General features: G+C 36.3%; 1 protein-coding gene across 1 annotated transcript; it reads left to right on the forward strand.

Moving 5' to 3' along the window:
* The first annotated feature begins 694 nt into the window (after window positions 1–694).
* On the forward strand, window positions 695–7,102 carry LOC120082844 (putative phospholipid-transporting ATPase 9). The gene is made up of 11 exons (XM_039038181.2): window positions 695–2,462; window positions 2,551–3,893; window positions 4,006–4,116; window positions 4,218–4,494; window positions 4,621–4,709; window positions 4,809–4,923; window positions 5,142–5,351; window positions 5,458–5,583; window positions 5,685–5,783; window positions 5,923–6,114; window positions 6,211–7,102. The coding sequence occupies exons 1-11, from the start codon at window positions 2,067–2,069 to the stop codon at window positions 6,841–6,843; spliced, it is 3,591 nt and encodes a 1,196-aa protein (XP_038894109.1). The 5' UTR covers window positions 695–2,066; the 3' UTR covers window positions 6,844–7,102.
* The last annotated feature ends 8,520 nt before the right edge of the window (window positions 7,103–15,622 follow it).

Raw genomic sequence — 15,622 nt, forward strand, 5'->3', positions numbered from 1 at the left:
TACTTTAAGGAAGATTTTTAACACATATAATGTTATGATTATTTAATTTCTATACTTTAAAATATTTATAATAAGTTTCTAGATTTTAAAATTTGCATCTATTTAACTTTTATGATTTAAAAAGATTAGAATAAGGTTTTAAGAATGTCTAAAACTATTGTAGAACAAGCTTGTCATAAAATTAATCAATACAAAAACCTACCAAATACAAATTAGAAAAGCTTAAACATTTATTAATAACTTTTTAAAATATAAGAATTAGATTAATACAACTTCCGAAATTACATCCATTATAGAAATTTTTTAAATATAACTAAACCTGCAAAATCTATTAAAAAAAACCCAAGCGTATAATTTAAATGGAAAAAGAAATCGCCTTAATTAGACCAACCCAATCTGCAGCCTTATTATTATTATTATTATTTTGGAAAAAATATGATTAGTTTTTATAATCATGATTTTAAGAAATGATTTTCCTGACCGAAGACGTGGAAAAAGTCGTAGTTGGGCACTCTCTCATCCGTAAGGAAGAAGATAATTAGCTCACAAGTTGACAAAAATAAATAAATAAATAAAAATCTCAGTAAAAAACAAAAAAGAAAATACTTTTTCGATAAAAGAAAATAAAAAATATCACTATTGGAATAGATAGATCCTAATAATATATATGTATCGATACATTCAAGTTATATTTGAAAATATTTTCAGAAGTTTGGTGCCATTAACAAAAAGTGATATTTTTTAAATGTAATTTGGAAATAGAAAGAAGGGTATTTTGGGTATAATAATAACCATGTCTTATTATTAGTGAGTAATTAATCTGGAGAGAGATTACATAAGATAATATTTGAAGCATGTGAATGGTCCAGTTTGACCCTAACCCAACGCAGCCTCATCCGCCATCTTCATCATCGTCTTCAATCTTATAACATTTTAATTTTAGTAAATATTATTATTCCCTAGATCCTCTCCTTCTCTTCCTCACAACTCACCTTTACTTTCAATTTAACTGTCATTTCTTTAACTATTTTCGTCTCCATTTCTGACACGAATCACCTCAAATTCGCTTGTTTTTAGGACAAAAAAAAAAGTGCTCTTCTTTTTTGTTTGAATTTTATAATCTCTTAATTTGGCAGGAAATTTCCAACTCAGTCAGAAACTCAGATCATAAATATACTCACTATTGAATCTGTGATGAACCTTTTTTTTTCACTTTTAAGGAGACTTCATTTATTATCTAGTAGATTGCTTCCGGTTTCAGCCCATTTCTTGTTGTCTGTGAAGCTTAACACAGAGCCAAACAGAGACCAACACGCTCAACCCAGATTTACTGTTGTTTTGCTTCAGCAAAATCTTTACCCTTTTGAGCTGAGATCAATTTTTTTTTGACTTGAAGAAGGGAGCAAAAAGGCTTGGTCAACGTTTTCAGAAAGTCTTCCTCTCTTGTGGGTCTTTGGTTTTGCCGTTGACGTGAGATTCAAGCTCTTTCATTTTTGTTTTAGCCGCAGCCGGAGGAAAAAATGGTGGAGTTTTCAATATCTCATTGTGGGTTGGGTTTGTTTGTTTTTACTTTTTAGGATTTGATTTAAAATCTTCCTTTGTAGTAGTTGAGTTTTGTAAAAACCCATCTCTTATTTGCCGTCTTGAAGGCATTAGTCAAATCCGAGGGCTTGTTAATGGAAAGAGGGAAGATGTGAACAGTATTAAACTGCTCTGTTTCATAGAATCTACCTTTTGTGTCCTGAGCGGCTATTTGTTCTTACATAATCATTTTTGGGGGTTTCAGATTTAAGGATCCTTCTTTCCAGCTAGATTGTCTTTAAAACCCCATTTCTCATTCTACATTCTATTTTAGCCCTCTTTCCTTTTACCTCTCTTAGGTTCTTTTTTTTTTTTTCCTTCCTGGCTTATCCTCTGTTTCTACATCAACCAACGATCAACAAACAGTATTGAAAAAGTTTTGGGAGATTTTGGTAGTTTTAGCTTTGTAGTTTTGGAATAAGAGAGGTGTTTTTGGTGTTTATCCAACAGAAGGGTTTGAATCAGAAGGTGTAGTTGGATTGAAAATGGGGGGTGGTAGAAGAAGAAGGAAGCAACATTTCAGAAGGATTCATGCTTTTCCTTGCGGTAGAGCTTCATTCAAAGATGAACACTCTTTAATTGGGGGACCAGGTTTCTCAAGGGTAGTTTACTGTAATGATCCAGATAGTTTTGAGGCCAGTCTTCTCAACTATGGAGGCAATTATGTCAAAACTTCAAAGTATACCATTGCTTCATTCTTCCCCAAATCATTGTTTGAGCAATTCAGAAGAGTTGCCAACTTGTATTTCCTTCTTTGTGCTTTGCTTTCCTTTAGCCCTCTTTCCCCGTATTCGCCGGTCAGCAATGTTCTTCCTCTTGTTGTTGTTATTGGAGTCACCATGGCCAAAGAAGCTCTTGAAGATTGGAGAAGATCCAAACAGGTAAGTATGGAATCTTTCTATTATCAGTTTAGAACTACTGCTCAAAACTTTTCCTTTTTCTGATTTGTTTTGTGGTAATTGTCTTCAGGATATGGAGATGAATAACAGGAAGGTGAAAGTACATATTAGAGATGGTGAGTTTGTTGAGACTAAATGGATGGACTTGAAAGTTGGGGATGTAGTTAAAGTGGAGAAGGATGAATTCTTCCCTGCTGATCTCATTTTACTTTCGTCGAGTTATGAGGAAGCGATTTGCTACGTTGAGACGATGAACCTTGATGGAGAAACAAATTTGAAACTGAAAAACGCATTAGAAGCAAGCTCGAACTTCCACGAGGATTCAAGCTTCCAGAATTTCAAGGCTATAATAAAATGTGAAGACCCCAATGCAAATTTGTATTCTTTTGTGGGTACTATGGAGCTTGAAGAGCAGCAACATCCCCTCAGCCCTCAACAGCTTCTTCTTCGAGACTCGAAGCTTCGGAACACGGATTTTATATATGGGGTGGTGATTTTCACCGGTCATGATACAAAGGTTATTCAAAACTCAACAGATCCTCCGTCCAAGAGAAGTAAGATTGAGAAGAGGATGGATAAGATTGTGTTCTTCCTGTTTGCTGTCTTGGTTTTGATATCATTTGCTGGGTCGATATTCTTTGGTGTTTCGACTAGAGACGATATAGAAAATGAAAGAATTACGAGATGGTACCTTAGGCCAGACGATACCACAATCTATTACAACCCCAAAAATGCTCCAGCTGCAGCAATATTGCAGTTTTTGACTGCTCTCATGCTTTTTAGCTATTTGATTCCCATATCACTGTATGTGTCCATTGAAATTGTAAAAGTTCTGCAGAGTGCCTTCATCAACCAAGATCAATATATGTACCATGAAGAAACTGATAAGCCAGCTCATGCCCGTACCTCGAATTTGAATGAAGAGCTTGGCCAAGTTGACACCATTCTTTCTGATAAAACGGGGACATTGACTTGCAATTCGATGGAGTTTATCAAATGTTCGGTGGGCGGGACTGCTTACGGGCGAGGAATTACAGAAGTCGAGAGAGCTCTTGCAAGAAGAAAGGAGTCAACTTTACCTCAAAACTTAGAGGACAACAATGCACGTCTTAGCAGCGAAAAACCGTTCATTAAAGGGTTTAATTTCAAGGATGAAAGAATAATGGATGGTAATTGGGTGAAGGAGCCTCGAGCCAGTGTAATCCAGAAGTTCCTACAGCTTCTGGCTATCTGCCATACTGCATTGCCAGAAATTGATGACGAAACTGGAAAAATTTCTTATGAAGCTGAATCACCAGATGAGGCAGCTTTTGTGATTGCAGCCAGAGAATTCGGTTTTGAGTTCTATGAGAGGACTCAGACAAGCATTTCATTGCGGGAGTTCGATCCGACCTCGGCCAAAAAAGTTGAACGGTCAGTTCACTGGTTTTAAGCCTCCTGAGTTTATAGAATTATATTCTGTCATCTTATGATTTTTCTCCCAATCATCTATTCACCACTAAGTTCTATGGCTATGGTTTTGCAGATCATATCAACTACTGGATGTTTTGGAGTTTAATAGCACAAGAAAGCGGATGTCTGTGATTGTAAGGGATGCAAAGGGACAGCTACTACTACTTTGTAAAGGAGCTGACAGGTTGGTAATTGAACATTTTGTTTGCCTATGCATATAATAATGATCTATTTTCTTTGTAGCTAAGACATTTTATCTCATTTACGTTTTGCCTTGAAATGCAGTGTTATGTTTGAAAGACTTGCAAAGAATGGAAGTGAGTTTGAAGAACAGACAACGGTGCACATCAACGAGTACGCCGATGCTGGTTTAAGAACTCTGGTTCTAGCATATCGTGAGCTGAAAGAGGAGGAATTTAATACATTTCATCAAGAATTCATCAAAGCCAAAAACACAGTGAGCACAGATCGTGATGAGATAATTGATCAGTTAACAGAAACCATTGAGAAAGATTTGATTCTTCTTGGTGCTACAGCAGTTGAAGATAAACTTCAAAATGGGGTATGAATTAAGCCATGGAAAACTAAAATCATTCTTATGAGTGGTTTGCCTTCTTCAACGGGGAAACTAATGAACACATATCATGAAGATGAAGAACTGACAAGTTTTTGACTGTTCTCTTTATAGGTACCTGAATGCATTGATAAACTTGCTCAGGCTGGAATTAAAATATGGGTTCTGACTGGTGATAAAATGGAAACAGCCATCAACATTGGGTAAGCATAATCTCTACAGTTTTTTTTATAGCACCAGTTCATGTAGATATTCACTATGCTAACGGCTTCTCGCTTCAAACCCAAACGTCCTCTCTTCAGCTTTGCTTGCAGTTTACTTAGACAGGGAATGAAGCAAATAATTATCAGCTCAGAGACTCCGGAAGGAAAAGCTTTAGACAAAGTCGAAGACGTTCACAAATCTGCAGCTATCAAGGTAAATAAATCAGATTCACAAAGTGGATGGCAGATCTGCAGTTATTGCTGTATAATCAGCTAATTTTAACATGTTGCAATGTATACTATAATGGGGCATCTATGTTCTTTTTTTTATATTGGAAACTCTGTTGTGTCGATTCAAAATCAAACTAACCGTCTTGTTCAAAGGCAGGATGAGTTTTGGTACTGATGGGATGGGACTTTGCTGATTTTCAGGCGTTTAAGGCAAGTGTGACTCAACAAATAACCGATGCGAAAGCATTACTTACATCCTCGAGTGAAACCCCGGAAGCATTGGCTTTGATAATTGATGGAAAGTCCCTCACCTATGCTTTGGAGGATGATGTGAAGGACCTATTTCTGGAGCTTGCCATTGGTTGTGCTTCTGTTATATGCTGCAGATCATCTCCTAAACAGAAAGCACAAGTAAGCACAACTTCTTGAACTATCTAAACCCAAGTCGAATTTACCCTTTTCAGACAGTGAAATCAAGAAATATGAAGCAGAAGTCTAATATGCCACATAAATGCAGGTTACCCAATTGGTTAAGGTTAAAACAGGCAGCACCACTCTAGCAGTTGGTGATGGTGCAAACGATGTTGGAATGCTCCAAGAAGCGGATATCGGGATTGGTATTAGCGGTGTAGAAGGGATGCAGGTAAATTTGAAACAGATCCCCACTGTATACTCTGAGTGAACAAAACAAGTTTTGGTTAATCCTCAATTTTGTTTCATACTTCTTATCTTTCTGAGTTTCAGGCAGTCATGTCAAGTGACATTGCAATAGCACAATTTCGATACTTGGAGCGGCTCCTCCTTGTGCACGGACATTGGTGTTACAGAAGGATTTCTTCCATGGTACATATGATCTATAGATATTGCTTGATATTAGCTTCTTATTGGGAATCATCTAGATAAACATGCAACATTTTACAGTCTCAACATCATTTTAAGCTTGAAAATTGAGTTTCAAACTGACCGCATTTCTATTTGGCAGATTTGCTATTTCTTCTACAAAAACATTGTTTTTGGGTTCACTCTCTTCTTCTTTGAGATGTATGCATCATTCTCCGGCCAAGCTGTATACAATGATTGGTTCCTTTCACTGTATAATGTCTTCTTTACTTCTCTCCCTGTGATCGCATTGGGAGTATTCGACCAGGATGTCTCATCCCGGTACTGTCTTAAGGTAAGTTCAACGTCACTATGTTTTGTTAATGCAATCTTTTGCCTACCTTAAGTAAAATGTCAAATGGCTCATTGCCTTGTGTTTTGGCATTTTCAGTTTCCACTTTTATACCAAGAAGGTGTCCAAAATGTCTTATTTAGTTGGGTTCGAGTTATCGGTTGGGTGTTCAACGGGCTACTAAGTTCTGTCGTCATATTCTTCTTTTGTGTTGGGGCAATGGAACATCAAGCTTTCCGCAGCAGTGGAGAGGTCGTCGGGTTGGAAATTCTTGGTGCCACCATGTACACTTGTGTTGTTTGGGCTGTAAACTGTCAAATGGCATTGTCCATCAGTTATTTCACATATATTCAACATCTCTTCATCTGGGGTAGTATCATTCTGTGGTACTTATTCCTCTTGGCATATGGAGCTATAAACCCAACCATATCAACCACAGCATTTCAGGTATTCATCGAGGCCTGCGCCCCGGCACCATCGTTTTGGATCCTCACACTATTGGCTCTAGGAGCTTCCCTTCTCCCATACTTCATCTACGCTTCGATCCAAATGCGTTTCTTCCCAATGTATCATCAAATGATTCAATGGATAAAAGCTGATGGGCAGTCGAACGATCCAGAATACTGTCAAGTAGTGAGACAGAGATCATTACGGCACACAACCGTCGGTTATACAGCTCGGTTCGAAGCATCAAAGCATTTTGAAGAATTCCCAGAAATCAAGAGCCATTAGTCTGCTGATGAGATTCTTTACCATAGAAAGATTTGAGATATTTTTCCATAGAAGTTTCTTCTCAGTGTATATATAAATATACAACAAGTGTATATAAGATTCTTCTGTAGTTTGATGCTTTTGCAGCTGAAAGGACCATTCCAACTCAAATGGTAAAAAATTTTCTTCCTTTCATGAATTCTTAGGAAATATATCAATTGTTGTATTCAATCATTTCAAATAATCATTCAGATGTTTCCCTCTTTCCTTTCTGTAGAAATTTCAACTGTACTAAAGTTTCTTAGTCTCAAATTGCATTCAAAACTGTCTCTTGGGAAAACAAACTCCACAGTTCACAAAGAGACTATTTAAAGAGAGAACAAAATTCATATATATATATATATATATACATGAATTTGGTGAAATTACAATACAACCACCTTAATACTCTCAAGGATAGTTTAAAATTTCTTAAGTAACCTAATCCATATGATTTATTCCTAATTTGCCATTAATCTGACTACAAGTGAGTTTGAAATGACTTTCAAAAGCGTAAAAATGCTTTTAACTCAATATAAACATTGTTTCCCTATGAAAGTTTCTTAAAATCAGCCTATAGCATAAGCACTTGAATCAAAAGCATTTGTTAAAGAAGAAAGTTGTCACGACCCGCGAAAATGGTCCTTCAAATCGTGCCACGAGACAGCCTAAGACTCCTTTAGCAAGGCCAAGGAGGAGTCGAGACCTAGCGGATGGCATCTCCAAGTTGTCATACATGGTTGACCCATGCGCCCATGTCTCAGGCGCATTCCCATCATGGATGCTCAAGACACACCCATGCCCAGACGGGCACCCATACAAGTGCCTATGGAGCGCCCATACAAGCGCCCATGCGTGTAACTATGTACACGAGATGTGCACTGCCATATGTGCATACATACGCGAGGCCAGGCGTGCCATCGTGCGCGCAATCACTCCAAAGATGCATGCCTACGTCCGGTGCGCATGACACCATCATAGCCCCATTGGGGAAGGTTATAGGCTTCTCAGATGAAGATCTGCTAATGAGATCTAAACTTCATAATATTTCGTTGTACGTCTCAGGATACATTCGGGAATAGAGGGTTGGTCGAATTCTCATCGATAATGAATCATCTGTCAATATAATGCGTAAGTCAACTAGGAAGCAATTAGACATTCTGATGGAAGAACTGTCAAATAACAAGTTAGTAATTTACGGCTTCAACCAAGGTAGCCAAAAGGTGGTAGGCATGATATGCTTCGAACTTATCATCGACGACTTGAAGGCCGACACATTGTTTCATGTCATAGACTCAGGACCACTTATAAGCTATTACTAGGTCATCCTTGAATTCACGGAAATGGGATGATAACTTCAACATTGAATCAATGTTTCATATTCTATCAAGATGATATTAAGAAATATGAAGTAGTAATCCATTCTCGAAAGCCGAGTCTCACTTCGCAAATGCAAAGTTTTACTTGAAGAGTGATAGTGTTAGTGAAGCTACGCTTATGGAGGCCTCGATAACAAAATAGGGGGATGAACTCAAGTCTAGCTCATGAGTAGATGCAAAGAAAGAAACAAGCGAAATTGCAGCTATCTCTAGCTATAAAGAGAGTGAAGTGTCCACTAGCACTACAAAGACTACAATCTTAGAAGACGAAAAAGCTTCGAGCCCTCCAAATCTTGCATTATGTTCCTTTATCGAGACGTGGGAAGAGCGAGTCGCCATTTATAGAATGCTCGAAGGAAATGGGGTCAGTGATATCGAAGTTTTAAAAGAGAGTTTTGTTACACTACTCACAAAGATAACAAACTAAGACATCCATAGACCAAAGGTGGACCCGACAAAAGTAAATCTATCTAAAAAATAGATGAAAGATGGGTTCAAACTCTAAGGCTTACAAGTTGCTAGAAAAAGCAGGTTATGATTTCACAACTCACACTGAGTTCAGGAGCTTGAGAATCTACAAGCAGTCTGAGCTTTCTCCGGCCTAGAAGAAGCTTTTGCAGGAAAGGCTTGTTGTACCTATATTGAGGAAAGGACTTGGATATAAGTCATTAGAGCCAGTCCATATAGCCAGAAGGTTGAAGGGAAAGGTGGTTGACAACAATGGTATAATTGTAAAAGAGGTCGATGATGCAAAAGAAAAGAAGAGCAATAATAGAAGAACCTCAACCTTTGATCGCATTAGACTGCCTAACGCATGGGCTTTAGTCTTTGAAAGATTAAGCAAGATGGTAGAAGATAAAGGAAGTTAACACTCAGCAGGAATTAAACAAGGGTAGATTGATATAATATAAACCTCTGGTAAAATGCCCACCCGTAACCCAGCCTTGGCTAATACTCAATCTTTTGAAGATTTGTTGGGATTGATGAAATCTCTTTTATATTCTCTAGTTTGTAAACTTGTATAAACAAATTGTTATTAATAAAATCAATGTTATTTTTTGTGCACTAACTCAATCCAATAAACTAAGATCCTAGGTTATTTTATGTAACTTAAACATGTATCTGGAGACATATAGGTAGATCATGCTTAAGTAAGAACCTAAACGGTCTGTAGTAGATGGATAAGGTTGAGAACCTTATCCTAGTGACACTACGGATATGGCCCTATTTATGATTGTTACAATTATTATAAAGTGTTACAAATGATCTGATCCTAATCACTATGTGGAGACATGTGAGCGGGGGTATCCTACACAAAAAGTTTGTATAAGATTGGACCACGAAGTGATTAGTCTCTAGGATGACCATAGTTTCTAACACTGTTACTAGAGGAGACTTACATTTCACTAGGATGACCATACGTGACTTGACCTTAATTCTGAGTAAGTTGCGAACTCCTGCCAATGAAGGCGGTCCTTTGGTTTGTATGGGTAAAAGTGGCCAGATTTGCCGACTCAATATGCCTACCATCTTGAGGACTCGTCTGAGTGGGGAGCTGGGAACTCAACTACACAAGATGGAATTCACTTTTTCCCTTTGTTAGAGTAAGTAGATGAATTACTTCCTTAAGGGTTGATTTCAGGTCTTGAGCAATAAGGGCCTTCACCCTCTCACTAGCCAGAGAGGGCTCTAGTTCTAGTTGGACTATGACTAAATGTTCATTAGAGAAATCAATGGTACTTAATGTTGGGGTTGATGCCTTAAATCTCGTAGGGTTTTGAAGTTTGTAATTGTATTGTACAAACATTTTATTTATTTAATAAAATATGAGATGTTTTATTTGACATTTAGTAGCATTAATCCCATAAACCAATAAACTAACATCCAAGGTTATAATTTGTAGCTTAAACTTGTATATAGAGACATATAGATGGATCATGTTTAAGTGATAACCTAAATGGTCTATAGTAGATGGATAAGGCTGGATACCTTATCTTAGTGACACTACGAATACGACCTGCTTTGTAGATGTTACAATTGAAAGTGCTACAAATGATCTGATTCTGATCATTCATGTGGAGACATGTGAGTGAGGTATTCTATACAAAGGAGTTTGTATAAGACCGGACCACGAATTATTATATAACGCCATTCATAATAGAGACTTACATTTCACCTAGATGACTATAGGTAACATGATCTGAATCCTGAGTGAGTTGTGAATTCCTGCCTATGAAGGTGGTCATTTGTTTTGTATGAGAATGGCCAGATTTCTGACTCAATAAGCCTACCATTTTGGGGATTTGTTTAATTGAAGAGTTGGGAACACAACTACACAAGAAGGAATTCACTCTTTTCTCAACGTCAGGATAAGTAGATAAATTACTCCCTTAAAGGCTGATTTTGGGGCTTGAACAATGTGGCGTTACACTCTTCCTGGCCCGAGAGGGGTTTGGTCATAATTAAACTGTGAATTATTATTCATTAGAGGAATCAGTGGTACTTAAGAAGTTAGATGTAACTATAGGGGCAAAATGATAATTTTGACCCAGCTGTATCTACGAGCATTTTGTAAAGGGTCATCGTATTGTTGATTGGTTATATCCGATGGATACAGAATAGATTTATAGTGCGGAGAGTACAACTTTTGGTCTTTAGTTGAGTGCCCGACAGTTAACGGATGATGAGTAATTAATTAAAGGAGTTCAATTAATTGTTCATGTACCGTTGGAGTTTCAAGCTACAGGTCCATGAGGTCCCCTCATTAGCTCAATGGAAATTAATGAGAATCAATTTTGGATTAATTTGATTTGTTCAAATTAATTGAGGGAATTAATTATATATGATATAAATAATTTAATTTTAATTATATATGATATAATTACTATAATATATTTGATACATTCTATTATAAAGTATATTTGAGAGGACATAAATATTTGAATATGATTCAAATATTAATTATATGAATTGGATTCATATAGTTAAAATTTAATATAAATGTGATTTATATTAAAAACCATTGGTGAGAGAAAATTGAAACTATAGGTTATATTGTATTTCGTACAATATAGAAACTACAAGTTATATGTTATATTTGATATAACATATAGTTTAATATATATTATATGTTGTAATTTCTGTACTAAATGCGTAATTTTTGTACTTCCACTGTAAAATCTAGATTTTGTGAAATTTTGAGAAATTGGGACGATCCGCTTCCGCTCGACGACCTTTAACCGAGTTCCTTCAATTGGTATAAGAGCTAGGTTTTGGTCCCAATTTTTCTTAATTTTCAAGGTTTTTTATGTTTTTGTTTTTTTTTTTTTACAATTTTGGTGGGTTTCTACATTCTATAATTCATGCGATGATGGTTGATGAATATGGTTTGCATTAATGGATGTTTCAAGATTGGGCAGTATAAATTTATCGCTTTATTTACAAAATTGTTTTGTAAGAGCCCAGGCTTTTTGGGGCTTTAATTTGCAATCGAGTTTGTAATATCTGTTGTTGAGTCGTTCGTAAAGTTCTCGGTCGAATTCTGGAGAAAATAAGGTGAAATTTGATGTTGTTTTGAAGGAATTCAAAGCAGTACATTGGGCAACTGTACTGTAGTGTTGCAACGTTGTGCCCTAGCATCGCGACGCTAGGGCACGGCATCGCTACGCTTCGAGACGGAGAGGACGCATGGTTAACTCCGATTTGCATGCGATTTGTGGTCGTTAGTCTGGTTCGGTTCGTGGGTTCTCCGGTTAGAGGTTTTTAGGTTCATTTGGATCAGTTCGTGGTTTGGTTCGAGCGGTTCAAGCCTTGATTCACCTGTTTCGAACCAGATGGATATTTTTTGTAATAGTTAGATTTAAATTTCTTTTAGGGTCCAATCCCGGTCCTTTAATTGTTTTTTAATTATGGATGTGATGTATGATTTATTTTTTTATTATTATATGCCATATAGTGTAAAATCCTACCATAGGTTATGCATTTAACTTCATGCATCATGTTATATTATAAATGTTATAATATATCTAGTTGCATAATTTATTTTATAGCATGCTCATGCATCATATAATATAAATGTTATAATATATGGATGCATGCATTAATAACATATCAATGCACCATTTATATTATAAGTGTTATAATAAATAGTTGAATGTATGTATGGATGATTGTTATAGTTTATTTCATTACCTTATTATATAATTGTTATATATGTTAGTAATGAAATGAATTTGCATGAAGCATGACACTACCTTAGGTAATTTATAAATGTTACAATTTACTAAGTAGGTCAATTACATGCAATGTATGATTTTAATTTGTTTCATTTGTTTATAACTGTTATAATTAATTGAAGTTAGAAATTAAAATCAATAAATCAGAATTACATGAAAACCTTGGGTTAAAATCATTTTTTAAAATTGTTTTAAAATATGATTCATATAGACCTAAGATTACTTATCTAATGATATTAGAATTTTAAGTTTAATATTTTAATCGGTCTAATAGGATTAAATTGATTTTTAATAAAAAGATTAACATTGTAACAAATGTATCTATAAGGGACCTTTTGTCTAAGGCTACTTGTGTCTAGGCTGGGGTATTTAAGTTGATGAAAACATAACACCCTTACCTAAGAACTTACCTGGAAAGGTGATAGATAGATTTTTTACAGGCATGCAATGTTTGATTAAAGTTTGTTAAAGTGTTTAATAAACCTTAATAAAAATCATTTAACTATCCAAAGCAAGTATTGTTTTTGGGCAAATTAAACAATCACTTAGTTATAATCAATAGCCGAATTTTTCTAAGTTAATTAACCTTAGGTAAAACGCTCAGTGGGAGAAAAATGGGGTAAATTATATTTTATTTTTCCTCTTCACGTTTCTCTCTAAAAGTTCACACCGTGAGATCTATACTCGGCCTCCAAGCACCTTGAGTGTCCCCTTACGGATCTTGTTTGTATAGATCAATATCAAGGTGAATGGAGAGAGTGTTTATAGTAAGTGGGAGCGGGACATGTGACAACACATCCCTCTGTCTCTCTCATTAGGTTGAAGTAGAGTTTCATGCACGACTTTGTGGCACCTTAAGTGTCCCCCCTACGGATGGCATTTTTGCATGACGCTTTATTCAAACTCCAGAAATAGATAGGGTTACTTTAGTTTCATGCCTCAATCAGTTTTTCCCTACAGTTGGCTCATTGGGACGAAACTTTAGAATAAAAAATGAGGGGTTACACTTGCAAGAAATGTTAAGCGAGTTTAACAATTTCTGGATTGAACAATGGTGACTGATAGTTACAGTAACAAGGAGTTGTTCTATCTATTGGTTGAGATTGTCTCATTCCAGTGAAAGGCACTTGATCACTCTACAATGGCTTTTGTCCTATCTCAATGAAACATCATTGCAAAATAGATGTCACTTAGGGTACATTAGATTATTTTGCTAAAAATAATTGGTTTTTTCTAAGTGGTTTAATGAAAATAGAATAATATAAATAATTTGTATGGTTTCAGCAAACTTATTCATAATGATTTCTGTAACTGTTAATTTACTCGTCGCTGACAAATTAACGGGCGAAAGTTACACATCTTGGAAAAATACAATCAACACAATCCTAATCATCGATGATCTTCGTTTTGTCTTAATGGAGGACTGTCCTCCCATTCTAGCTCCAAATGCTGCTCGAAATGTTCGAGAAGCATATGAGCGATGGACACGGGTAAACGAGAAGTCCTGAGCGTATATCTTAGCAAGTATTTCCGAAGTCTTTTCCAAGAAGCATGAGTCCATACTCACGGCCCGTGAGATCATAGAGTCCATGAACCCATACTCATAGCTTAGGTATGACGCTCTCAAACACATCTTCAATGCCTGTACGCAAGAAGGGACATCTGTTCGAGAACATGTTCTTAACATGATGATCCACTTCAACGTGGTGAAATGGGTCCGTCATCGATGAAGCCAATCAGGTTAGCTTCATTCTGGAATCTTTACCTGAAACTTTCCTACAGTTTCGTATCAATGTTGTTATGAACAGGATTGACTACAACCTGACCACCTTGCTCAATGAGCTACAAATCTTCCAGTTCTTTATGAAAACCAAGGAATAAATGCGTAAAGCAAATGTTGCTTCATCCTCTAAGAAGTTCCATAGAGGTTCGACCTATGGGACGAAGTCTGTGCCTTCTTCTTCCAGCTCCAAAAAGTGGAAAAAGAAGAAAGATAGAAAGAGGATAACTAACCCACCAGCTGCTGCCCAAAAGGGCAAGAAAGCCAAGGTTGCAAAGGGAATCTGTTTTCATTACAACCAGGAGGGACATTGGAAGAGGAACTGTCCTAAATACTTGGCGAAAAAGATGAAGGCCAAGCAAGGTAAATATTATTTTCTTGTTTTGGAAACTTGTTTAGTGGAGAATGATGATTCGACCTAGATAATTGATTCAGGCGCCACTAACCACGTCCGTTCTTCATTTCAAGAAATTAGTTCTTGGTGACAATTAAAAGCTGGGGAGATGACGAGCAGACTTGAACTGGGCATGTCGTCTCAGTTGTGGCAGTGGAAGGTCTCCAATTGACTTTACGTAATAAATATATTTTACTAGAAAATGTATATGTAATTCATGGTTTGAAGAGGAACTTACTTTATGTAAAGTATTTGTTAGAAAAATTATATTGTATTCATTTCTCTGTAAATAAAGTGTTTAAAGAATGGTGTTAATATTTTTTCTGCAAAATTGGAAAACAACCTTTATATGCTAAGACCGTTAGCAACTAAAGCCCTTTATAACACTGAAATGTTTAAAACTGTGGTAACTCAAAATAAAAGACTTAGAATTTCTCCTAAAGAAAATGCCCAACTTTGACACCTGATATTAGGACACATCAATCTCAATAAGATTGAGAGATTGGTGAAGAATGGACTTCTAACCGAGTTAGAAGAAAATTCTTTATCGATGTGTGAGTCAGGCCTTGAAGGCAAAATGACTAAAAGATATTTTACTTGAAAAGGTCAACTTTCCCAGATTACCCTCTTAATCTAGAAGAGAATGTGACGGTAGCAGTTACCAACCCTTTTGTGGCACTTATTTTCTAACCATTATCTTTAACTTGCTTAGTAATCCCTGGAATACATAAAAATAGTTTAAGATACTTAAACTCAGACAACACAACCAGAGTTAAGCTCACGACATATTACACCATTAACAAATACAGAGTTCAGTAGGTCCCGATAGCTATCTCTTGTCTCTAACATGTTCAACACAAATTGGAGTCTTTGAGTGGCAGAGCAACAATGTAGTTAACCTTTGGGGAATTGACCACTATCCTAGGAAGAAAACATTTAAAACGAGTGAGCTACTAGCCCAGTGAGTGAATCA

The sequence above is a fragment of the Benincasa hispida genome, chromosome 8 (assembly GCF_027475165.1).
Source record: "Benincasa hispida cultivar pf3 chromosome 8, pf3_genome.v1.1, whole genome shotgun sequence".
NCBI classification, from domain to species: domain Eukaryota; kingdom Viridiplantae; phylum Streptophyta; class Magnoliopsida; order Cucurbitales; family Cucurbitaceae; genus Benincasa; species Benincasa hispida.